Genomic DNA, 25,729 nt, shown 5'->3' with positions numbered 1-25,729 from the left:
GAGCCCTCTCCACCCCCTGACCTCCCACCCCCGAGTGGGCTTTTCGCTGTGTGGGATTAGACGGATGACCCCATGGGTGAAGGTACGTGGGCGGGTGGGTGCGATCCACGGTGGGCTCAGCCCTCAGGAGGCCCAATCCTCTGGCATGGAGCCTTTTTAAACTTCAGCTACATTCAAATAAATTATAAAATCAATTCATTCTCAACATAAAGAATCAAAACTAAATGATGGAAAGTGAAAAATAACCTGCCCCCAAGCCCTGCCATCTTCCTCCCCAGAGGTGACTGCTCTAAACAGGTTTGGACTGTCCCTTCAGAAACTTCATAATAGCCGTATACAAGCACACGTATACAAGCATCCTTTTTACACACAAACAGGTGTTGTTTATATGTTTTGCTGCAGCTTGTTTTTTCTACATTGTATACTTTTAGTATTTCTATCAATACAGTATCACCACCCAATTTCTTTTTTCAAGGTTGCATGCTGTTCCATTGTATGCATAAAGCATAATTTGACAGGGCCCCAATGAATGGACGTGGAGGTGGTTTTCGAGTTTTTGTTAATATGAACAATGCTACCCTGGGAGTCTCTGTGCAAAGATAGGGTATAAATGAGATTCTACGACAGTTTGGTTAATGCAGGATGAGGGGAGAAAGGAATCATGATGCCCAGGTTTCAAGCATGGTCTACATGAGTGCAAGGCATTTTCTCTTCTGATTGACATCTTCTGTCCTACCCCCTCTACCTTCTGTCCAGCCATCTCTACCCATCAAGATCAGAGCCTCAGAACCTCCAGGATGAGATTAGAATGGGCCATGCCAGCGTGGCCATGGGAAGCTCAGTGGGTGTGTCTACTCTGCCCACAGACTGACCCCGCTTCATCTTTAATACTTGTTACTCGAGGTGTAGGTGAACCTATGTGTGTGTGAGTGTGTTATCACTTTGAGAAAATAACCCTCCAGTGACCGAGTAGCAGGCTTCCTGCTCGTGTGCGTGCCCACATACCTCATGTCCTGAAAGATGTGCCCGAGCCTCATGCCTCCAAATAAGGTGCCCAGTTCATTCATCAAATTATGGAGACTGCTTTCTGATAACGTCGATGGTCTTTGATGCCTTTGAACTCCCTTCTCAGAAGGAGCCTCTTTCAGAGACAGTGCTCAGGACATGGCTGCATTCTTCTTCTCCCAGAGTGTCTGTCTCAGGCTGGATTGCAGAAGGCTTAATATAGAATGGTATGCCTGGAATTAACCGAAGGGGCTTCTCGAGGCAAGGGCTCCCGTGGTGACCAAGCCTTTGACTTCAGTGGAATGAGGAGCCTCCTGGCCTTTTTTGTGAACCTTACGTAAAGCCACAGGCACACATACCTCTCAAAATATTGGTCCTGAAAGGAAATCGGGGGCAAATCTCAGAGGTTAGAATGGGTGTACATGTTTCTAATTCATCTTTTCTTTTCTTTTCTTTTCTTTTTTAATTCACAGTGTGCACACAGCTTTTGGTCTCCAGACCTGATGAGGAAAATATAAGTTCCTATTTACAGCTCATAGACAAGTGTCTAATTCATGAGGTGAGTAGTAATGGTGTTTTTCTCATTGCTTAGAAATGGTTCTCAGAGTTTCTGTGGGATGTGATCATTTGGGTCTCCAGTAACTTGTTTTTGAAGGGTAGATAGATAGGCATTAATAATAGCTCCGGCAGAACTCAGCTATGATGGCTTCAAACCTAAGCACAGCTTGTAATACTTTGGTGCCTAGAGATTCATCTAGACTGAGCTCTGATGTGGGGGTGAAGCTTGAGAGAAACTTCTGGCTCTAGAAGAATCCCTGAGTGACCAAGCCTGAGGTGGTGAACGTCCAGCCCAGCCACTCAGCCTTGGCGTTTTCGAGTCTTTTTAAAATTTTCTGTTGAAATATTTTGCCTTCGGCTCAGGGAAACTTGGGGGAGGGTCAGAGAGTGTGCAAGAGAAATAATGTGTTTGTGTTTATGTTTCGTGTGGTTTGATTTATGATTTTTACAGGAATTGTGCTGAGCCACATGTCCTTTTGAAAGACTGAGGCAGGCTGGATCTGTGCCCCATTAGACTCAGTGTGAGCACGGTCTCCCTAACAGAGCAAGGCAGGTCCTGGTGCTGCTGGCTGGGGCAGCCACCTGCCCTGGTAGCTGCCCTGAGGTGCATGTGGGGACAGAGGGTTGTGTTTCAGACCCAGACGCCAGTGGCTTCTTGGGGGCACCCCTTCCGAAGAGTCACAGAGGCAAGAGTCACAGTGTAGGCTTTAGAGAAGCTTAACACTGCTGAGGTCATTTTGTGGGATGTTAGAATAAGACAGTAAAGGCCCCCATGTCTGCTCAGCTTTGCTGGGTCGGCATCCAGAGCCCCAGAAGTGCAATGGGCCCCAGTGAAGGGAGACACCCAGCACAGAGGTCTGGCCCCCTCACCCACCACCCCACTCACACTGTCCCCACCCGCAAGCTGTCACACAGGCACATCTGTCCAAGGCCAGTTTGCTGGGCCCGCCACACACTGACTATCCACCCCTCACAGGCACAGCCTCCTTCTGGGTTTCTTTCCCAGCCACTGCCCCACAATCCCCTAAACTCTCCTTTCTCAGCCGTGCAAATTCTTGTGTGTCCCTCTCCCTAACCCCCAACTCACCCTTTGCTGTTTTCAATCCTGACTCCGCACGTGTTTTGGCCAGCAAAAAGCAACAAGAAGAAGAGAAGGCAAGGACATGTTAAAGAATTTTAGAACTCATTTATTCCATAGATCTTTATTAAGCATCTAGGCCTTGTCCCTGCCTAGGTAGTGTGAGGGGAGCGGGACAAAAGGAAACCAGGATATCACACATGTGAGGATAAGGCTGTGCTGGCATCCCACAGAGCCCAGATAAGGAGAGAGGCCACCAAACCCAGAACCGGAAATGGCTTTTCCTCAGAGGAACTGCCTCCAAGCTGAACCCGAAAGGCAAGCTGGAGAGTTGGTGGTAAAGACTCACTACATAAGGAGGTGGGCCCCAGGCAGAGAGAACAGTGTTTGGAGAGCTCTGTGTCTTACTGGGGAGGAGGACATTTGGAGTGGGTCTTGGAGTGACTGACTGGGGAAGGATCTAAACTTCTATAAGGCAGACTAGAACCTTGCATGCTCTCCCACACTCACACTGAGCCTTCAAGACACTGGAGAACAAGTTGTAAGTTACTCTCCTATCTTGCCTCGAGTCTACTGAGCCCACAAGACAAAATAATGAGCCCTCCAGCTGCCTCCTTTGGACAGTGCACATGCTTCCTAACTGGCCTCCGCCAGCCCAGAAACGGTGGCCTGATGGTTCTCACCTTCCTGCCATCATGCATGCCCTCCTTGGGCAGCCTGGCTCTCCTTTCCATTTCCTTAGCATATTTAGAAAATACCCGGTTTTTTCGCGTTGCCTGACCAAGAGATTAAACGCAAAGATGGCACCATGTGGATTCCTCTGCTGGCAGGAGGCCCCAGTTGCAGTAGAGCGGCCTCTGGCTGATGGGCGTCCTGGGCAGAAAGGAGCTCATGCCATGTCTGCGTACGTGTATTCATGCCAGGATGGAGGGGCCTGCACTCTGCTTCAGAAGGGAAAATGTTGTGCAAGACTTTTTATTATTATTTTAGTTCAAGAAAGAGGCAACGTGTCTGAATAATTTTCCACAGGCTCGGGTTATTCTATGTGGGCAGTCCTCACCTTCCCTGTGGGGCTCCGCTGAGGCACGGCAGTCTCCAGCCTGGCTGAATTTCACCTGGGCTCCATGAAACAGAGACTCCCTTTCACAGCCCGAACATGCCATTCCTTGGCTGACTGGATGGAGGGGGTTGACCAAACCTAGACACCTTCCTTCCTCCTCAGGGACAAAGGGACCAACTCCCTAGAGTAACAGAAGAGAGGATAGGAAAGTTCTGAATTTCATCTCCTGGATTATAATCCCCGACTTCTTGCCTCCTCACCATCCCAAGGAGGTTCTGTGGAGATGAGCTCTTGCCCTTTCATGAGCCCTTTAATCCCACCATGGAAGTTGTAGGGCACATCCTAGCATCTTCCTCCAGACACACTCATTGGTTTGGCCCTGACAGGGACAGAGGACTTGGAAGTAGCTGACTGGCTGTGTCAATCTGTACTATGGAAGCTTCCTTTCCCTCTAGTCCCTGAGGAAGCTGCTACCAGCTCAACCCCAAGCTGCCAGGGGAATGGCTGAGGTGAGGTGTCAGCCATCCCAGCTGGCAGCAGAGCTCCCACAATGGAGGGTTACTTTGCAGGCACACACACAGAGACCAGCTTTTGGAAGTCCCTCATTGCCAGCCATGACTGAGCTCCTCTCCAGGCCTCCCAGCTGTAGTGTCCAGGACTGAGAAGTGGCCACCACACTCAGCATGGCTGAGGGGCTTAATCCTATCTGCAGCCTGGAACGAAATAAGCCTGCTGCCCAGTGTTGAGTGAACGAGTTCACCCCTCTGGGTGGTGGTGGGGTATAAACATTTCCATCTTCTTGGATGTTCTTTGCCATTACGGGAAATGTCATGTATGAACTGCTATCCTTGGAAGCACTTTGAATGCATGTCTATAAAGTGAGCCATTTCCTCTTCTGTCACTTAGACACTCAGGCCAGCTGTCCCTCAGGCTGGCTCCAGACCAGCTTGGTATTGTAGTTTTGAGAACTTGAAGTCATTTGTTGGGGCTAAAGGTGATTGTTGAATGCCAAATGTGACGAACACTCATATACCACCACGGAAGGGCTGGTTTGTGCGACCACAAAAACCTGGGTAGAGAATCTATGAGCCGCAGGTATTGAACCATTACTAAGAGCTAGGCATGTCCTAAGTATTCTAAGTGCATTTCATGTGTTATCTCATTTAACCCTTACACCATCTCTTGGAGGGAGATAATATTCTCCTGGGTTTTTAGAAGGGACTGAGTGTTGGGTAAAGGAATTTGCATAAGGTGTGCAGGGATTTGAGCCCTGCCCATATCCATCCAATGCCTTCCTCCGACCAACTGGCTTGACTCTCCTCCCCAAGTCATCTAGATCAGTGCCCCTGCATTCTGTGTTCTCACTCAAACTTTGGCAGAAGAAGCCAGTCAAAAGCAGAATCTATCCATCACTTTCTTTATTCATCCAGCAGAAATGCTTGCCTTTCAGGGTTTCAGAGGCATTCATGTATAGTTGGACACTCACGAAGTGTTGCCAACAAATGAGAAGGGACCACAAAGTCGAACCGTGTCCTCACCTTGTAACCATGAGACCATCCCACCATGTACCTTGCACAGTGTCTGCACCTTTTTAAGGAAGCATGGCGTCCCTTGGTCGGGTAGCCCTCCTTGATGATATCCTTAAAGGCATCTGGCTAAGGCCATCCAGGAGGAAGGGGTTTGCAAGTCAATAATTTTTTCATGATATAACTAACATCTTTTTGCTTTTGTTGACATAGTTCTACTGTGTTTAGGTCCTTAAAGATTAAATATCATCTGGAGAAAATTAAGCTGTCATGTTTTCTCTGTTTAAGGAATCCGTTTCCTTTATGGAAAGGAGCCATATGGTCAGTTACTCTAAGTAATAGTTTATTGCTACTTAAAGGATTTCATGTCTTATTGACAAAACTATTCGGGCGTGTTATTTCCATCACTGTTACTGCTTATCAGTCAAATCTGTGAGCTCTCCCACAGCTTGTGGACCGCAGTTCCAGGCACCCGACAGGGCATTCCTATATTGCATGCAGGGTCCTCAAAAACCATCTAGAATGCCACACATCATGTTCCATTTGTAACGGAAGTACCAGGGCACTTGCTGCAGACATCCTCTAGACTCCTGTCCAGATCTGTTAAATCAGGGTCTAGGTGTGTGGGACGGGGCCTAGGAATCTGCATTTAATAGTCTTCTTGAGGGGCTCTATATCACAGATTTGAACGTCTCTGCCTTGGAGACTCATAACCCCTGTAAAGTCATTCCCCAGGCTTCAATGTACACCGAAGAACACGATATAGATGACAGTGTGTTACGAAGCAGGTAAAACACCCCTCAATGCCACTTTCACTATAAAAGATTTGAAAAATCATCAGATCTACCTGTTTTCCTGAACTTTAGGCAAACTTCAGGTCAGGATTGGTGCACTGGGGTTTTGGTAGGGCACAGGGCCTCTCAACTGGAGATTTCTCAGCAAAGCCCCGTGCCCTACAAAAACCCCAGTGCACTAATCCTGACCTATAGTATAATACAGTGTAGTATAGTGTAGTGCAATACACTAGAGCAGAGACTATACTCCATTTTTTGAAAGCCTGCAGACGACTCCAGGGTGACCACACACCATCAAGCAGATTGATTTTTGGAGTGGTTTAGCATTTCTGTTGATTATGAAAATGCAGAGGGGCCTGCAAAAGCCAGAGTATTCAAGAATCCATTCTTGCAATTCATTCTTGGTTAATCTAGAGAGTCCAGAGTAGAGTCAGGAAGAAGGGGAAGGTGAGTACGGAGCTGCCAGAAAACCAAAACCAAGCACTGTCAAAAGCTTAACGCACATACTTTACCAGGCACCTCCGATGTCAAATAACTCGAACTGTCGGTACAGGTGGCTCCCAAGTGAAACTGACTGCTGTTTGGACCAGGTGGGAAGCAGGTGAAGAAGAGGCAGCTGCAGAGACTCTGATGTCCCCCCATTAACTGCATGTTCCTCCCTCTAATGCCAGGCTGCGCCACCCATTAAAAAGTCCTGTTTGTTTTTGCAGGCATTTACAGAGACTCAGAAAAAAAGATTGTTGTCATGGAAACAGCAGGTGCAGAAGCTCTTTCGGTCTTTCCCTCGGAAAACCCTTCTAGACATATCGGGATATCGACAGCAAAGAAAGTATGTTGGGATTTCATTCTTCTTAATGCACGGTGGTTCCCTGGTGCGCCGCTGCCTGCGTGGGTTCCTGGGCAGCACTGTGGCGGGGCACCATTCCTTGTCCACAAGGATGCCCTGTGGGGAGTTCCAGAATCACACTCCTTAAACAGATGGGGTCGGGAGAAGGCTATAGAGAGAAAGCGTTCCCAGAAAAAGAACTGCACATGATCTCTTGTAATGCATTTCACACGATCAAAATGACGGCATTAGTCCAGATGGGCATCGAGGGACATGCGTATGACTGAGCGAATGCCCACAAGACACTTTGTGGTTTATCCACAAAAGGGCGCCCTGAAAGGACAAAAATGGGATGTTCTAGCAGCACCTTACGAGGTAGTGTCATTTTTTTCCTCCCTTCTCACTGTAGACTAGCTAATTATAGTTGGTGGCAGGGTGAAGAGCCCAGTGCTGGTCTATTTTGGTCCGAGCTGCAATCTCAGAGTGGAGCAGCACCGTTCTTGAGTTTTCATAGTACTTCAGCTTCTTAGATGCAGTTAAAAATAAGCCTCGTTGTACTTTAGAACCCATTACCTTAATCTGGTTTTAAATGGAGGAATCCAATTGCATATTAGAGGTGAATTACAGCTACAATCCGGAGGAAGAATTTAGGGGGGTGTGGGGTGAAGCCTTCACCAGTGACAGACTGTTGGGGGGAGACAAAAGAATGATGGTACAAACATCGTGAAAAATCAGCTTTCTGTTTTACATTTTTTAAACATGAGCAGATAATTTTTTCACCTGCACCTGAAAAGTTCTGAATTCATATCTCAATGCATATATAGAAGCTCTGTGTTGTTAATAGTTTGGGCATTTATTTGCAGAAGTGTTCCTTAAAACACCATTGTTTTATATCATTTGAGGGAGATAAGGATACTTGGGATTTACGAAAATTTTTCATTAAAGATTCATGGAAAAGTTGAAGTGTTATCATCTTCCATCATATATAACACGGTTATTTATTAAACAAACATTTAGCACTTACTGTGTGCCAAGTGATATCCAAGCATTTTAGGAATATTAATACATTTAATCCTTGCAACAAGCATATGAGGTAGGGTTGCTATTATTATCTCCAATTTACAGAGGAGTTGGTAGGCAGTGGTATCCAGGATTTGGACCAGGCAGGCCGGCACCAGCTGCAGAGTCAGTGCTCTTAACCCACTACACATGCCAGGCAGCTCTCACGGTCTCCAGCTGATGCGCAGAAAAAACAATCAGGCAGAGCGGCACTCTGTATGGCAGTTCCCTGGCTCCAAGTTCTCTGGGGTTGCCCTCCCTGGTGAGATGGGCTGGACCACCTATGCACCCTGAGGATTCCTGAGAGCCCAGGTGAAGGACAAGGCAGGCTGATAGGCCTCCTGCCCAGGGGACTGCCCCCTTCCCAGGCTCCCTCTCTCTTCTTGTAAGGGCAGCCATACATGTCTCAAGTGAGAGAACTAGGTTCCAGACCCCTCTTGCAACACCAGGCCCTCAGGAAACACATTCCAAGAGAAAGAAGGAATTTAAAGGATAAAGAGGAAGACAGAGCTTTTAAGCTCTTTGCTTCTCCCAAAAGTGTTATCCTCTGCCTCTGTTGGCTCTGCTTTGTCCTTGGTCCGTATCAGAGTTCCCATTAACCTTGACCTCTCTAGAGTGTTATTAACTTACGTGTGTATTGGGCTACCCAAGGTTTGCCATATTGGAATCTTGATGGACCTGTTTTTATTGATTAGATAAGAATGAATTCAATCATCAATTGTGGATGTTCAACTGGAAGTTGCTAAATCTCTAGAAAAATAATTTGTTCTCATAAGTATTACCTCTGGGATCTTTTTATGCTATTAATTTGCTTTGAAGACCTGTTTCTCCCATAATATAAAGGTAACTGCAGCCCAGCCCCTGCTTGAATTATCACAAATACAAAATTAATTGGTTCTTATTAATCAGCCTCTTCACACATTTTGAGGTAATGAAATCAGTTGGCTAGATTTAGGAAATCAGAGAAAGACACAGATGGGCAGAGCAAAAGCATGGGAAATGAAAACTTACTATTGTCACTTTGTTCTGTCCCCAGAAAGAATGATTATGTCATTAAGCCTAGTGGTCTTAAGTAACCCTCAACAACTTTGTAATAACCAACTAAGGATGTCACGGTAGGGTCCCACAGTCATTAGAAAGATGGCCTAGCCAAATTCTACCCCCATCTATCCTGACCCCAAAATGTTCTTGGCTCTACCTGCCACATACAGCCCAGCTCATGCGTCCTAACTGTAGGAGTCCCTAGAGCCCTCGTTTCTTCAGTAACTAAGGGTCCCATAGCAGAACCCTCTGCCTACATGATAATGCTCAAGAATATAACCTTGCCTTCCTGGAAGCACAAATCATTTTAGCATCACTCATTGACTACTGTATTTTGCATATGAAATAACTTTTTAAAAATCCGACCAAAAAGGAAAATGAGCAAAAAAGCTATCTGCACTAAATAAGGAAAAGTCTTAGAATACTGAGTCATCTGCCAGGTGGCAAATTCCAACTCCAAAACTCAAAGGACAAGTTTTCATAGTCTAAAAAAAAAAAAAACAACCACTTGATCCTTGTTTCCACCTGTCACGGATCTCAGACTGTCTTTCCTCCAAAAGAGGTCTCCTAGATCATGTGAAATTACTCTTACCCCCTCCTGACCCAAATTTCTTCTTTCAAACCAAAGAATTTTAATGTTCATAAAAAGGAGGAGGTGGGGAAGAAAGGATGAGCTAGAGACCTGGAATCCATGGGTGACTTTTTCACCACATTTAGATGCGTCCCTGACAGGAATCAGGAACCTTTTCCTTGGCCACAAAAACCTAGAAGTGGAAAGACACAGGCCCAGAAATCAGTTGCAGCCAGCTCACCTGTGGAATTCTTTTCCCTCCCCGTTTCCCCTTAGGAAATGTAGGCATCCTGGGGAGAAGAGAAACATTTTCTGAGATCACCTGTCTAATGGCTTAGATGCCCACCCCAACACACACACACACAATTCTCTTTCTCAGGAAATGACTATTTTGCAGTGCACACACACACCCCAACCCCCATCATCTTCAACTGGTTAAACTACGTCATCCCTGTCTGCTGGAGTCCCCTCACAGGCTTGGTACGGACCTCCCCTGTGTGGCTGGGAAAGCAAGTCTGTTCCATCTTGTGGCCATTGGAGGTAAAGCATTTCGAGTTAAACATCATTGAATGACTAAAGCTGACTCTTCTTGGAAGGAATGTGCTGGTTCCTGAAACCCTACTGGCTGCTGTGTACCGTCCCGGAACCTGAAGCATGTTGGAGAAGGATGAGTTTTTGAGCGCTGAGGTCACTGGAGCAGTGGGAGCACAGCGTCCCAATGCGATGCCACGGTCCCTGGCAGCCTCCCTGGGTCCATGTGGGGAAGCATGCAACCTCCCTGTCTTTCTGCAGCAGGGAGGTCCTGTGGAGTGGGGAGCTGTCGGTGTCCTAGGTCCAGAGCACTTGCAATCATCATCATCTCCGTTCTCCTTCCCTACTCTCAAGCTGGGACTCAGACCCCCCAGACACGGGGTCAGGGCTTCCACAGGGAGAAGCATCCTGATGGCAGAGACCCATTCATTCGTTCATTCATTCAGCCTGCATTCACTGTGCTGGAAGCTGATGCAGGCACGGGACACGCAGGACTGATGAGGACAGACGCCATCTTTTCTCTCTTGGAGCTTACATCCTAGTGGGGCTCACAGGCTACTCTCTCCAAGTGTGCTACGCAGACATCAGAAACAGACCGTGGTGTGACAGAAGGCGCACTGATCCTGGCTCTGCCGCCCTTGTGCTGTCTGGCTTCGTGTGAGGGCTCAGGGCCCTGGGACCCAGCATGGAAGACCGCTGAGGAGCACCCCAGTCAACCTCCTAGGCTCGTATTTCAGCGCTGTCCCCTGCTGCCCGTGTGACCTTTGCAAAATTGTGAAGCTGTCTGCGTTCGTTCTCCAGCTGTAAAAGGGGATAGAGTGCCTACTTCATAGGGTTGTCGTGAGGACTGAAGAATCAGTGTCAAAGTCCCAGGATGGTGCATGTGATAGTCCCTCTCAGGTGTCTCTTAGCTGTCATTTTAATCCTAGCCCTTTCCTGACACACAACTACCCTGTGCCCCTAGAGAGACCTCGTAACTGTCAAAATGTAAGCAGACTCCGGGGAGGCAGCCCACTAGCAGCCTGGGGTTTGGGAAGGGCTGAGGGTGACTGACAGTCTCTCCCGTCTCCGTTCCCTCTCATAGCCGTGGCTTTGGGCAGTCCAACTCCCTCCCGACAGCCGGCTCTGTGGGCGGCGGTATGGGCCGCCGGAACCCGCGCCAGTACCAGATCCCCTCCCGGAACGTCCCTTCCGCCCGCCTTGGCCTCCTGGGCACCAGTGGATTTGTCAGCTCCACCCAGCGCAACACCACAGCCAACCCCACCATCATGAAACAAGGAAGACAGGTTTGTCCTGTGCCTGGGGAGGAGGGTAGGCCGCCAAGCTCAGGGCCTGAGGCTTCAGGACCTATTCCTACATGACCCCAAGGTGAGCGGAGAGGCCAAGGAGGGCAGCACTGAGATACAGTTGTCCCTGTGCTCAGAGGTAACCAGTTGTTTGCACTGTTTCTCTGGGAGCCAAAGCAATGCCATGGCTTCGTGGGGATCGACTTAGGATGCCCTCCGACCACTTTAACCTTTAACCTTGGGGGCCCTGCATATGAGATCCTGTAGGAGGAAATTTGAGACCTTTTGTTTGCCTTGCTTCTTGACCTACCCCAGCAGACCTCACTACCTCCCAGATCTAGGTCCCAGAGGGGCTTGAGCATCCCAGGAGCTTTCTTAGCCTTTTCATTCATGGCAAATACCTCCTTTGTCACGGTCCCAGCTGTGGTGGAGAATCCAAAGGGGAGCCTGAGAGAGGTTATCAGAGAAAGAGCTGGAACATTCTCCACCTGTTCAAGGCCAGGCTGCCCAGAGGTCTTTACTGTGTGATTTAGAGCTGACTTCTCTCCCAAGGCTCCTCACCCACCATTCCTGTTTCCCCACCCTTCCCAGTGCCTTCCACCTGTGTGCCCAGCATTGTGGGGCTCTGCAGGTTAGGGCTGGGATTGGAGGGGCATGAGTCGGTCTGGGTTGTCATGAGAAACTAAGGAATGAAAGATTGGTAAAAACAGGGAAAGAGCTCCAGGCAAGATGGGCAGGCTTTACTCTCTAGAGCATACACCACAGGGTACGAGAAAGCCCCACTTTCTGACCTGTTGTGGGAAGCCCCACATCAGTTCGAGAGGAAGTTACCACCAGGACACCCACATAATAATAAACGCAAGCTCAGTGTGCCAGCTCATTGCCAGCTGAAAGATTCTTTTTTCTCCCCCTCGCTTTGTAGTAAGTTGTAAGAATCTCAAAAAGAAAATCAAATGAGAGCCCCGAAATAGTTTGTGCTCTTCGTTGCAAACATTTATAGAACTCTTCCCATCTCTGAAAAAAAGTGACAGGAAAAGCAAAGGCAACAAAAGGGATAAAAAGAGTTTCGGAGATCGTGAGGGAGAGAGCCGTCCAGATTAAGCTGGGGCTGAGAGAGGCCTGGGGCTTGGAGAGGGGGATGAAATGAATGGAATCTAAACCCCCTCTCTATAAATAGGCAGATGGGTAGCAAGAGCCTGCGAGGCCTTTTCCAGAAGTTAGCAAAGAGTTCTTCAGGGGTATTTGCCTCTTGAATTCTGGCTGGCGGCCCTGCTCCGCACCCCCTCCCCTGACCCCGGGGTGTCTGGACTAACGGTTTCCCCCTTTGCATTTCTCACTAGAACCTCTGGTTTGCCAACCCTGGGGGCAGCAACAGCATGCCGAGCCGCACCCACAGCTCAGTCCAAAGGACCCGCTCGCTGCCCGTGCACACTTCTCCACAGAATATGCTGATGTTCCAGCAGCCAGGTAAGGCCCTGCTTTTGATCTCTCCCTCTCTCCTCCCCCTGACACAGAGGGGAGGCCGGGACACCAAAATAGACGCCCCTGTGAACCCAGCCGGAAAGTGCTTAGCCTCGACTGTCACCACGCATTCTTTAGAGCTTATAGAAGCCTTCCCTTTTTTAAACTGCCTTGCCAGCATGAATAGCGGCTGGTTGGCTGGGAGCCAGCACATGGAGCCCCAGAGTCGGTTGCAATCTGACGGGGATATTTTTGATACTAGTCATAATTCTAGATTGATTAAACCAGCAATATCACTGGAGGGTATTTGGGGGAGTTGGGAGGGGTTCTATGTGCAGTGTGCGTGTGTCTGTGTGTGTACTTTGGGTGTATGTGGACAGATGTACAGTAAGTGAAACAGAGAAAGAGAAAACTTTGATGGCGTTGATGCTAAGAGATTTACCCCTGGTTTGGGAGCACCTTGCAAACATGACTTCTTGGACTGGCCAGCTTCCCTTTACTTGGTTAAAGAGCAACATGGTACCCTTCAAGTCAGCTGCACCTCTCACCGTGCCTTCTAAAACAGGGTGCCCGGAATGATGCACAGACAACCATCACTTGCACACTTTGTCTATGCGGACAGTGACCTCTTAAGGAGTCATGAGTAATATAGAGCCGTGCAAACAATGACTGCATCTAGCTTGACCTTCTAAGTGGGGAAATCAGACAGGTACAGGTGTTGTACCTGTAGGAAAATACCCACCCTAGGCAAGAGACATGCTCCGTACGGTAAGTCTTACAGGTGTTTAAGGAGAGGAAATCGCTGTGGTCTGGGTGGACAAGAAAGCTTCTTGGAATTAGAGCTGAGCTTCAGGGCACAGAGAGTGAAGAAGTAGAAAGAGGAGTTGCAGGCAGAAGGAGACAAGGGAGCAAGACCGCAATCTTACCACGTACCTCAGTGAGTTCTGGAAGCCGTGGCTCAGCAAAGGGTCAGGGTGAAGTAGCAGTGAGTAGACCAAGGGAGCTGGAAAGATCACGGCTGATGATGGGGGCTCTGAACCCAAGGCCGGGGAGCTCAGACCCCAGCCACTCTCAGTGGGGAATGTATGGAAGATTTTGAGTAGGAGTGAGAGAGGCAGGATGGAGATGGGGAGACACTGAGGAGGAATGGGGAAATGGGGAAGTGAGCAGTCACCACAAGGTAAGGTGTGTCAGGAAAGGAAGATGGTCCAGATGCTGGTTTAAACTTGTTTCTCGACTTCTAGAACCTTTCCTATTTGTGCATGTTTGTTTGAAAGCTCCTTTTCTCTGTTTTGATACTTGTAGCTTCCTGGGAAGAAATATTTGATAAAATGTGGGTGTTGTGAAGGTCTTCTCCCTGGGCCATGTAGTCCCAGCCTCTGTTTTCTTGCAGAATTATGTATAATCCACTCTCAATAAAAAGAGAATCTAGATGAGATTTGAAGACAACCTGGGCATGAGGAGATCTTTCACCTTGAACGTATACTTCTGACCCTGACCTCAGTCCTGGGACTGCAGCCCAGCCAGCTTGCAGCCTCGTGGGAGCCCTAGCATAGCTGACCACTCTCCTTCTCCTTCGATCTCTATATACTTGTGGCCTCCTTGCTCCTCTCTAACCTCTTGTCCCTTCCTTTGGCTTCTTCCAAGTCCTCAGTCCTCTGTTCTCACCATACTTTCCCCACATTCTCCTGTCTTAATTGGGAAGACCAGGCCCACCAGGAAGAGCTGGGCCATCCCTAGGAGGACTCTGTGAGTCTGTAGACACAGGTCTTCCATCTGCACCTTTGTTGCTCACTCCTGCTCAAGGCAACTATGACCCTAAGATTGTCCCCACCCTCTTCCCAAGTGCCTCTTGCTCCCATCGTTAAAAAATCAAGTAATACAGAAGGGCTTTTAAGGAAAAGTGACTGTCCCCTTCCCCTCCCTCTCCCAGCCCACAGTCTCATCTCCCAGAGACAGCCACTTATAACGATTTTCAATTTTCCTGAAAGTTAACCCAAAAGTCTCTAAATGATGTTCTTTGTATACTGGACTTAGAACTCCAGAACCCTTGGGGGTATTTTTTTTGGAAAGGGGGGTTCAATTAGCCTCTAGCATAAGCAAATAAACTGGTGAGTACTGAACAGGAGCCACTCCTAAGTCCTGCCCAGCACACTAAGCCCGTGCCGGTTGGCTTTTCCGAGGACATGGTCATGAAGGGCAAGGCGGGGCACAGCCAAGACTCGGGATTCCTGGCTCAGAGGCTGCAGAAGGTCACTGCCATGGGAGGCTCCTCAGTCTTCAAGGTCATCCCTGCCCCTGGCAGATCAGACACTGGTTTTTAAGACCACAAGTCACGATCAGAACTCTTCCTTCTTCCCAAGGAGGCAGCCTCATTCAAGGGCAAGCCTGGATAATTGCCACAGCCAGGCCCAGATGAAGTTTTGTCCTAGATAGACGGGGTCTCTCAAGGATGGGCCTTGCCACTCAGAGCAGCACATCCTTGTTAGCTCGGCAGGCGTCTAGGGGCTGGCAGCCGGGGGGCAGGACCAACCTACAGGTATCGTATCAGGGAGTCAAAATCAGGAAGGCAGCAAGTGGCTTTCATTTTACACAAGCAGTAGTGGTAGTGAACACAAAATGGAATACAGATGCATGTAACCAACCCTAAACTAAACCCTCAGAAAACTGTGGTTCAATGCAGCAGAGTGGCTTCCTCCTGGCCATTAGATGTCGTCAGAGCATCCATGTTAAACCAGATGGATGGGTAAATCTTGAGGACTACAATTCATTCGAAGAAGGTTTTGATTCTGTAAACTTAAAATACTCCCATTAAAATGATGGAAGACTTTAAATGTCTCCAATGAATATAGACAAGTCTGGGGGCTAAAATAAGCCCCCAAGTTGTATATCAATTGATCAGTCACCTGGCTTGCATTTACAAGATGATCTCTTCTTTCCTGGATCTATAGGATTTGTGGACCCCTTGGAGGCCATGTCAGGGATGGGTTTTTAATTTATTCCCACAGGAACAGATTTTAGGTGTTTCCTAAGACATCTACGTGATGAGCCACTCAGTGACTGCTGCTCCTCACCGGCCTCTGGCACGAGCAGGAAACACTAAGCTGGTCCTCCCAGAGCAAAGGGGGAAAGGGTCTGAAACACTCACCAGTGGGTGACTTGAGCTCAAAACAAGTGTGGTACCTGGTGTGGTCACATTCCCCCAAAAGGCAGGGTGTTTTCCCAACTGGAAAATTCGTTTGGAAACTGCTTGTGGAAGGACTACCTTGTCTTGGAAGCAGATCTATTCCTGCTGACCTAGGCTCAACCACCGTTGGGATCCAGTGAGAGGATCTCAAAACAGCCCTGGTGTAACACTGGGAAGCCATAGAGGCTCCTCACCACCTGGAGGGCCTGACAGGAAATGGCTGAGGGACCAAAGCCAGCTTTAAAAGAACAGCATGGGGAAGGGTAGGCTGGGCAGCCTCACAGAGCTACATTCTGGGGATCTCTTCTTTCCTGCACAAAACCATCTGCAAATTACCCTTGGTGCTGCACTGCCCAGATGTAAGATGGATAAGGTGCCTTACATGGCAGTGGACAGATCTGTTCACCATAGCAAACCTCCCCTATGTACTAGCTCATGACTATATTTCTTCCACCATTAGAATGCTGCATACCTGGGAGTGTAGTGCCCCAAGCTGTTATCATTCATTGCCTCCTTAGTGTGAGTTTCAGATTCCTTCCAGAGAACTGCCTTCCAAAAGAGTGGGGAGAGGAGAGTACCATCCATACACTGGGTCTTTTAGGGGACTGGAAGGCGCTGCCACACAGAGGAAGAGACCAGAACAGGGACCCCCTTAAAGTACCTGGTGCACATTTGCTGTCTGCCTTCTGGTAGGTCAAGGCAAACAATCCTGCTCAGGACTGGTAGATAATAGGTAGAGAGGTTGGTGAATGAATCAGCTGGATCACAGCCAAGAACCCAGCTGGGCCTGTGCTCCCCTGCTTCTGAAAGTCAAATTGGGAGAGACCAACCTAGGTCTAAATGGTACCTCTAAGTCTAGAGACCTAGATGGTACAATATTGTCTTATACGATATTCTCATCATTTTTCATGAAAGCGTGGGTCCCAGAGGATTTGCACAGCACAGACTTCTGCAGGTTTAGGAATGAGGCCACCAGAGAAAAGCTGTGTTCCCATAGCAGATTCAGGGGTGCAACTGATTCCTCGTGTTCCTCTGCCGCTCTCCATGACCGTCTCTGAGATTATCAGTACGGCTCTCTTTCCCTGCCCACACCGATTTCTTTTCCTTCTGTTACTACTCTCCCCCGTCCTGCTTGGTCCCCATCTTCCCTGTCTCCCTTTCTTCCTTACACCCCTTAGCCAGTCCGGAATCTCACTTCATCCTCTGTGCCGCCCTCCTCAGCTTCTCTTTCCTGATTTCTCCCAGCAACCCCACTTCTCACTTACCGCTTCTCACTTAACTTGAATCCTTCCTAGTTACTCAGCAAGTAGCCTTGTCTGTTGTTGGCAAAGTAGAATTCTAGAGGTTTTTCCTAGAATAACCCATTTCTTATTCTAAAGTACTAAAGATGCTGGCCTCTTCACCTCAGCCACAGGCACTGGGAGAGAGCTGCGGAATTGTGCCATGGGTGCCACACATGTGAGACTCAGCTGGGATGGCTGGTTTCTGCCAAGAAATAGCCTCATGGGGCCCCACCAGGTAGACACAACAGAAGCACTTCATTACGAATGGGTGGCTGCTCCCTTCCAGAATCTTCTTGACCCTGGGCCTGAGCACGAGGCTCTACACTTGTGGGACTTCTGGAAAGGCAAAATTAAAAAGTCCGAGGTCAGCCTAGACCCTGAGCATCCTAGGACTGAGGACCCTCCTAAATACTGGAATGGTCTGATGGTCAGGGGAAAAATTCCTGGTTCTCAGAGTTGTCATCTGAGTTAAGGAAACAGGTCTGCTTCAGGCTACAGCAGAGAAGGCTCGGTCTTTCCTTTTGGCCTTATTAACGACATAAAACTTCATCTGCCTGGTCCGTTACAGCTGGGAGCCCAGGCTAAATTCAATGAGTCCTTGGGGTAGCAGGAGCCAGGGCAAGAGCTGGCCTGGTGGGTCGTGTGCACCTGGGTGGCAGGAGATGCCCAAATGCTTCTCTGGGCTTTGAGAGTTCTGCCCACCCAAGCCACACTTGGCTGAGGGCTTCTAGCCTGAGATGGAAGCTGTTATCCACCCAGCTGGTCTCCCTCCGTCTTGTATGTGTGGGGAGATGCCACGGATCTGTTTTTATCAAATACACAATTAAAAAGTCACACTATTAGGAAACTCTACAGTGTGAACATATGGGCTTCTCCCAAGACTTAGAATTTTTCAGAGCCACTCTAAGAGTGGTGGGGGTCGTGACACCCTAGCGTACCAGAGGGAAGAGCTGAGGGAGAAAAAGCAACCATGCCAACTTTCAACCTAAAAGAGCAGCCACTAAGGTTTGGAGATTCTAGAGCGGAGAGCCCCGCATTTCTCAGCCCCCTTTTTTGAACACGCAGTCCTAGGCTTGGAAAATGGCATTTTGCTGCGTGTTGGCAAGAAATCCTGCAGCTGAAACACTTCTCTCCAAATGTCGAGCATCTTTATTTATCCAAATCTCTCCACAGTGTTTGTTTAAAGGGGAGTGCTAGAGAGTAAACTAAATTTTACAATGAGCATATGGATGGTTATAATTGCTGAGGGTTTTTTTTTTTCATATTTGCTAACTGGCTATATATAAAACTGTGTTTCTATTTTATAGATTTCACACCCTGAAGGCTGCTAATTTTGCATGCATATGATTTTCACATGAATGGATGAAAATACTAAAATACTCTTCCCTCTGGATTGTCTGATTGCCCCGACCCTACTCCGAGAGCAACAGTGGGTGGGCGTGGGAGAGACCCTTCCATTCTCCCTGGCTCCCGGCCCCCCAGAAAGCCCAATCGTCCTCTGCTCATGAATTGGCACAGTTGCCTTTCAAACCCATTGATGCTGGAACGTGTGTCAGAAAGAACCCTATCTGCTCCCCAGTGCTTTTCGTATTCATCCATTTTGCCCATCTACTCTGAGAATTTTAAACAACAGAAATGACATCTGCCTCCAAATTAGCCGGTAATGGGGAACACAGATTGCAGAGAAAACCTAAATGTATAGCTCATCAAGGAAAGCAAATACTTCGGTTTAGCCATTGGTTTCAACTTCCTATCCCACTAAACCACCAACCTAACCTCATTTGTCATCCCACCCACCAGCCCCAAGTGCCCCCTGGTGGAGATTCAAAGGAGCAAGGAAATGGCCTGAAGCTTGGGCCACCAGGATCTTTCCCCACTTATAGACTGAAGAGCTAAGGCCCAACAAAGAGAAGTTTCCCAGAGTCGCATGTGAAGACAGTGGCAATGTTGAGATTCCCCAGCGCTCAGAACATATCCTACTGCTCATTTTTGTCTGCCCCCCAACCCCCACCGTAGGACTTCACAATTCTTAGCTGTCAGAGGTTCCATCTTTCTCATCACTCAATAGACATGAGTGAAGTGTGCCAGAAGACCATGGCTGGGTATTATGGGAGATTCAGAAAGAGATAAAAGCACTGTCGCTGTCTGCAAGGCGCTTCCAAGCCAGTGAAAGACACTCAAGAGCTTCCCAGGATGAGGGGTGGGGGAGGTACTGACAGTGAGGGCCCCAGCAAAACAGAGGAGGAGACTCCTACCAGCTGCCTCCCACTCGGGGGAGGAAGGACTGGAGCCTGGAGAGATAAGGAGGGTCCAGATGGCAGAGGGGGCTTTGTGGTTAGAATGCACACAGCATGGTCCCAGACAGTGAGAACCCGCCCAGGAGACATCTCAGACCTTCTAAGTGGCTGGAGGCTGCGAGTACTGACTAGCAGCTATAGTCGCTGCAGCATGCAGGAGTGTACCAGCTCTGGAGTCAGACCCCCATGGGTTCTTGTGTTAGCCAGCCAGCCTGGCCAGTCACTCTGAGTCCCGCTCAGGAACTGGGCACTTGGCACAGTTGTGGACTCAGAAGAGGCGCTCGCCATGTTGCGGTTTCTGTTTCCTTGTAACAATGCAGAAATGCGCCAAGCGCACTTCTAGGCACCAGGAGCAGCAGAGCCAAGTCCTGCTCCAATGAAGTGAACATGGAACTTGGGGCAGGCAGCAAATAATGTGCCAGATGTTGGTGACAGCTGTGGAGAAAAGTAAAGCAGAGGAAAGGGATAGGGCTGGGAAAGTTCTGTTCACTTATAATGTCCTTTCTAAAGAGACAGTAGAGCCAGAGGCGTGGAGGCAGGGAGAGAGAAAGTCATGGAAACATCCAGGGACCACCTTTCTGGGCACAGGGAACAGCAACGCAAAGACCCTGGGGTAGGAGAGGGCCTGGGATGGATTGAAGGGCTGGCAGAGCTGTACATGGGCAGGGGTTAATAAGGGCCAGATCACGTGGGCCTTGCAGGCCGTGGCAGGGGGTTGGCTGTTAGTCTGATGGGAAGCCGCTGGAGGGTTCTGAGCAGAGGCCTGACAGACTCTGACTATGACCAGCTATTTTTAGTTACCAGTTTTCGTCTAGCTGCCCATGTTCACAATGGACTCTCTGCGTCTAACAGACTCATAGGTTGGTTGAAATCAGAGTATAACTTACCTCCGTGCTGACCCTCACAGTCCCCTGAGTCCTCCCAGGGTGGAGTGGGTGGAGCCCCACAGCACTGTCCATACCTTCTCCTTGTTCTCAGAGTCTCTGTCACCAACATAACCCTTTGTCCCTTGCAGAATTCCAGCTTCCTGTGACTGAACCTGACATCAACAACAGGCTGGAGTCCTTGTGCCTCAGTATGACCGAGCACGCCCTGGGAGGTGAGTGGTTCCTCCCTGCATTTTGCCACATGCCTGGGAGAACTAGCAGCCATCTGCTGTCTACACTCTGGCAGTAGCTCAGGAGGAATGGGAAAGGCGCAAGGAGAGGTAGGCAGGGGACAGAGAATGGCCTCAGGGTGCTGTTGGATCCTCATCAAGCCATACCACACAGAGTAGCCCACAGTGCCCTGCTCCTCCTTTCCTGGGAGGTGAATCAGGGACCTGGAGACCAAGGCTGTCCCCCTATCCTCAGAGCTACCCACCCAGTGCACACTGAGCTCCTACCACAGCAGCTGTCCCAGCCAAATGCTGGGAGCTGGAGGAGTCAGAAACACAAGACATGGCTTTTAGTGGCAACATCCCCCCACAGAATTGGATTCTTTCCTTCTCGGCACTAGATCGCCCAGTCTGGTCCAAGCATATCCCAGCTTGTTCTAAAAATAGAATTTTTGAAACAAAAATCCCTGCTTGTTTTTATATCTCCCTGTTCCAAATGGCTTCCACCATGCCTGGAGCCCCAAGCAGTATGAGATGTCCTTCGCAGTGTGACAGGGATGGTCTAGTTCAGTGTGCCTATGGGCTACAGCCCCATGAGGAGCTCCAGAAGCAGCTGGGTTGTCCCGCTGTCTGTTGGCCTACATCATCACCAGAGCCCCGGGAGGCCTTCAGTGCCCTCCGGGTACTAACCAAGTGCTTTTCTCCAGCCTGGACTCCGCGCCAGCCCTGGGGATGTTTGGCAGGCAGAGGAGAGATGTCCACCCCTTCCTGCCAACCTCCGGGAGGCTCTGAGTCAGAAAGGCCTCCTGTGACCCTTCCCAGTAGTCCTCTCCAGTTGGGATGTGCTCACCCACCCTGGAGATGGGCAGTCAGAACACCTAGAGCCAAAATGTGTGCTATCTGGCTGCAGTGGGAGAAAGGCTGCTGTCAGCTGCTGCTGCAGACAGCTTTGTCCTTCTGACCAGGGACTTTTAGATTTTTAGTGCCTGCAAACACGATCTTATCCTAACACCCAATATGAAACCGATAAATGCTCTGCATTGGAAAGTAAGGACTGCCCCCACCTGACCTCAGCTGTGCAAGGCTCTTCACAGCCCAAAGAAAGCCTCCATCCAGAACCAGAAGAGAGCTAGCTCAAGGCCTCCCAGGGCCTCTGACGGAACAGATGGTGGGAAGGCACAGCTCCTAATGTGACCTCCCCAGGGTTCCAGGAACCTCATTTGCAAACACTGCTCTCTCCTTTGACCACTCATGTCCTAGAGCCTTCACAGCATCATTGGTCCATCCCTGGCACCTCTGTGGGGAAGTGCCACCAGCTCTTCTCCAGCTAACCAAGGAGACTGGGTCAGCACACTGATAGCCCCTAATGAGTAACGGGAAACAACCCAAAGGTCCATCAAGAGATGGAAATGGATGAACGAAATGCAGTATAGCCAGACAGTGGAATATCATTCAGCTTAAAAATGAATAAAGTACTGATCCATGTTACAACATGGATGAACCTTGAAAACATTACACTAAATGAAAGATGCCAGACACAAAAGGCCACACGGTGTACAATTCCAGAATTTTAGGAATTTATGAAATGTCCAGAATAGGCAAATCTGTAGAGACAGACAGTATAGTTTAGTGGTTGTCAGGGGCCAGAGGGAACTGTTGAGTGGAGAGTGACTGCTTGATGGGTCCCAGATGAAAATGTTCTGGAATTAGATAGTGGTGATGGCCGCACAACTCTGTGAATATACGAAAACCTCTGCACTGTATGCTTTAGAAGGGTGAAATTTGTGGTATGCAAATTATACCTCAATTTTTTCAAAAAGGGAAGCCTCCCAGACCCTGAGAATTCAGGCCAAGCTCAGCCCACTGCAGGCAACCCAAGCTCCCTCCCACCCAGCTGAGGCTGGTGAGTGAGGAACTCCCGCTGCCTTCGAGAGTCAGCAAGGAGAACTGACCTTCTTCCCCAGGGCTTGATATATCTCGGATAATTGGCATGTTGGAAGCCCTTATCAAACTGCTAAGTGCTAACATTATCATCATTAGTAGCAAGAATGCCAAATGCTCTTTATTAAAGGGAGGTTTTCATTGAAAAGGGTTGTTTAGCTCATTCTTCTACTTTTACAGAAAACCTCTCTGAACTGATGGTTTTTTTGCTAATGTTTTCATCTTGTTAATCTCCTAAGTCTTTTTATTGCTCTGTTTTTCCTCAATAATCCTCTCTGGTGGGAAGCCTCGTAAGCACTTTCCAGAGCAGAGAATGCAAATTAAGTTCAGGGTGTCCCAGCTGGGCACAGTGGCTTTGAGCCCTCCCACACTATGACTGCACCTCTCTGCTGGCCCACCTCTTCCAGGTGCTGGGAGGATGACATTGCTGTGGACAGAATGCCAATGAATTAAATCATTTTACAGGAGGACAAATAATTTGGAAGAGGAAAGCAAAGTAAAAGAGGTTCCTCTGCTTGTGTCTCAGGACAGGATGGGAGGGTAGCCAAGTTCCTGAGACATCACATCCTACGAAGGTCTCTCTAATGTGGCTGGTCCATGAGCCCTGGGCCTTGAGGGCTCATCCTTCTGTGCTAACATCTCTACTCTCAGTGTCCTCCACTAACTACAACCCTCCTGGTGCTAGTCTAAGCCATTTCTCTCTTTGGCCTTCCCTTTCCGTCTCTTCTTTGCCCTCCCCTTGGCGCCTCCAACAGAACCCATGAGGAAACCCAGGAGGTGGGTTACCTCTGCCATCTTGGTTTGTTAATCTTTATTTAAGGCTTTCATCTGTCTCTGTTGGGCCTGCTCCTGACTGGTGACTCCGGGTATAAAGGAAGACTCAACACCAAGCCTGGCTGCTATCTTCCTCCTGCACAGGAGCTATATGGGCAGGAACAGCCACGGGCACAAAAGCAAGGCTCCTCCAAGCAGGACAGAGTCTGCAGTGAATCCTACCATAAAGAGGAATGCCTAGTCCATTCTCTGATGCTCCAGGATTCATGTTTTCACATGATCCCCTTGCCGTTCCTTCTCACCTTCTTTCCTTATTCCTTCTTGGGACTCAACTGCCTCACTTCTAGGTGATATGGAGACTTTGTGCAAATTAGAAAAAGTCTCCACTTTCTTAAGATGCTGTTCTGCCACTGATTTGATATTTGTCATAGTAACTATAAAACCTATAATGAATACATGTAAATGGTGCTCCCTGGAGTTCTACACCTTGCACGACTATAAATGGTGCACCTGGACTTACCTGTTGTTCATTTCCCTGCAGATGAATACTGTCACCCTTGGAGGATGAGGCACAGGATTGGAATTCAATGAAAATGCAGCTTGGGATTGGGTTATTTGAGATTTTCATGTTTCTAGCTCCCCACTTACACAGCTATGAAGGGTTGGCATTAATGAGTAGCCCAGTGAGCCCTGGCAAGAGTGTGCACTCCACTCCTACAAACAAGGGAGTGACCTCTACACACCCACACGTGTGTGTATACTTACACGCACCCACTGTTTCCCATGACCCATTACCACTGCAGAGCCACCATAAGAGGCTCATGTTAACGCCTGCAGAAGTCAGGGAAAAATAAGTTCACATCTGGGGGCCTCTAGGATTGATGGCCTGATTACCACAAATGCTCCCGGGGTCATTTGCTTTTCTTCCTTAAAATCTCTTCAAAAACTATATGGAAATTTATAGACACACTCAAGTACAAGTAAAATTGGGAAAATCTGAATAAGATCAGTGAATTGTGTCAACATCAGTATCTTGGTGGTAATATTATAGTATTGCAAAATGTTACCATTGGGAGAAACCCAGCATACTGGGAAACCTGGTACTGTCTCTTATAACTGCATGTGGACCTACAATGATCGCAGTAAAAATTTCAATTAAACATTCCTCCTTCAAGTCCCTGCTGGCAAGACACTAGGCTGGCACCACCCACCAGGAGGCTAGGAGGCCTGTGCAGTGGACTCACTACTCCACCATATCACTTAGGTCCTGCAGCTTTCTCTGAACACTCTGCCACTCCCCTCTCACACCTGAGTTCTGCCTACTAGATCTAGATGCTCCTCCTGGTAGTCCAGGTTTGTGACATCAAGGTTTAGACCAGGACATACATATCTGCAGATGTGTAGATATCAGCAAAACCAGGGAGGCATCCTGCATCCCTCCCTGGCCTTCATTTACTGGTCACTGAACACGGTCATTTTTACCTCCTATGATGGCTCATCCATGCTTCGCTCTGCTCACTGGATAAGCCCTTGTCAGACATGCCCTAGTGTGGACCATTATAGGGGCCCTCCTCCCACCAGCCTTGTCCTTTTTTAGGTCATCTGACACAGCTGCCAGAGAAGCCATTCTAAAATCAGATCTAATTACTCTACTACTGCTTAGAATGCCCCAATTACCAAGTCCAAGCTCCTGTTCATAGTACACAAGACCCTTATGGTCTCATTCTGGGGATTCTCCTATAGTGCCATGTGTGAGCAGACAACCATAAAGGAGCTGGGCAGCCACTGGCTCCCTTGGCAGTCTGTCTCATTCATGGCCTCTGTCTCTGAAGTGCAGGTCCTCCACTTTATAGCCTGGTCTCACTGACTCTCCATAATGTAGACACAGCCTGCGTTGGGTAGCCTCAGCATTCACCCACTTCCACAGGATCTTTCAGTTCCCAGTGCCCACAACCTCTAACTATGGTGTCTGCCCGTAACCAGATTCTTGACACAGAGAAGCTAGATCAGTTTGGGTCAGCTGCATCCCTCTGATCTGCTCAGCTGTGGCCAGGGCTCACAGTCACAACCACATCATGCCTGGTCTTTCAGCAGGGACTTGGTCAGAGGGAGACGCTGCCAAAGAAAGGAATGTGAGCTAGACTGGTCCACCTGCATGTCTGGTGCAGCACCCTGGCCAGGCTCCTCAGCACAGCTCCTGCCACTCCTCCGTTCCCCCATCCCTCATCCTAAACCTCATCCAGCTCCACATTTGATGACCCAACATCACACCTATACCTGAGCTGTATGCCCTCCCCACACCCGCTTCCTTTCCTGCTTCCTCCTCTCTTCTCCTACCAGCACCATCTTACAAAA

At 48.8% G+C, this 25,729-nt stretch overlaps 1 protein-coding gene across 1 annotated transcript in view; it reads left to right on the top strand.

The window, feature by feature from the left end:
• The window catches only part of SAMD4A (sterile alpha motif domain containing 4A), a 206,943-nt gene that overhangs the window by 176,393 nt on the left and 4,821 nt on the right, over positions 1–25,729 (top strand). Inside the window, 5 exon segments of the mRNA XM_045810375.2 lie at positions 1,479–1,564; positions 6,732–6,850; positions 11,134–11,335; positions 12,676–12,802; positions 20,579–20,662. Coding sequence (XP_045666331.1) covers positions 1,479–1,564; positions 6,732–6,850; positions 11,134–11,335; positions 12,676–12,802; positions 20,579–20,662 — 618 coding nt within the window.

Source organism: Ursus americanus, chromosome 26 (genome assembly GCF_024610735.1).
Source record: "Ursus americanus isolate L20-20 chromosome 26, mUrsAme1.1.p, whole genome shotgun sequence".
Taxonomy (NCBI): domain Eukaryota; kingdom Metazoa; phylum Chordata; class Mammalia; order Carnivora; family Ursidae; genus Ursus; species Ursus americanus.
Note: the sequence above shows the minus strand (reverse complement) of the source record. Positions and strands in the feature narration are given on the sequence as shown.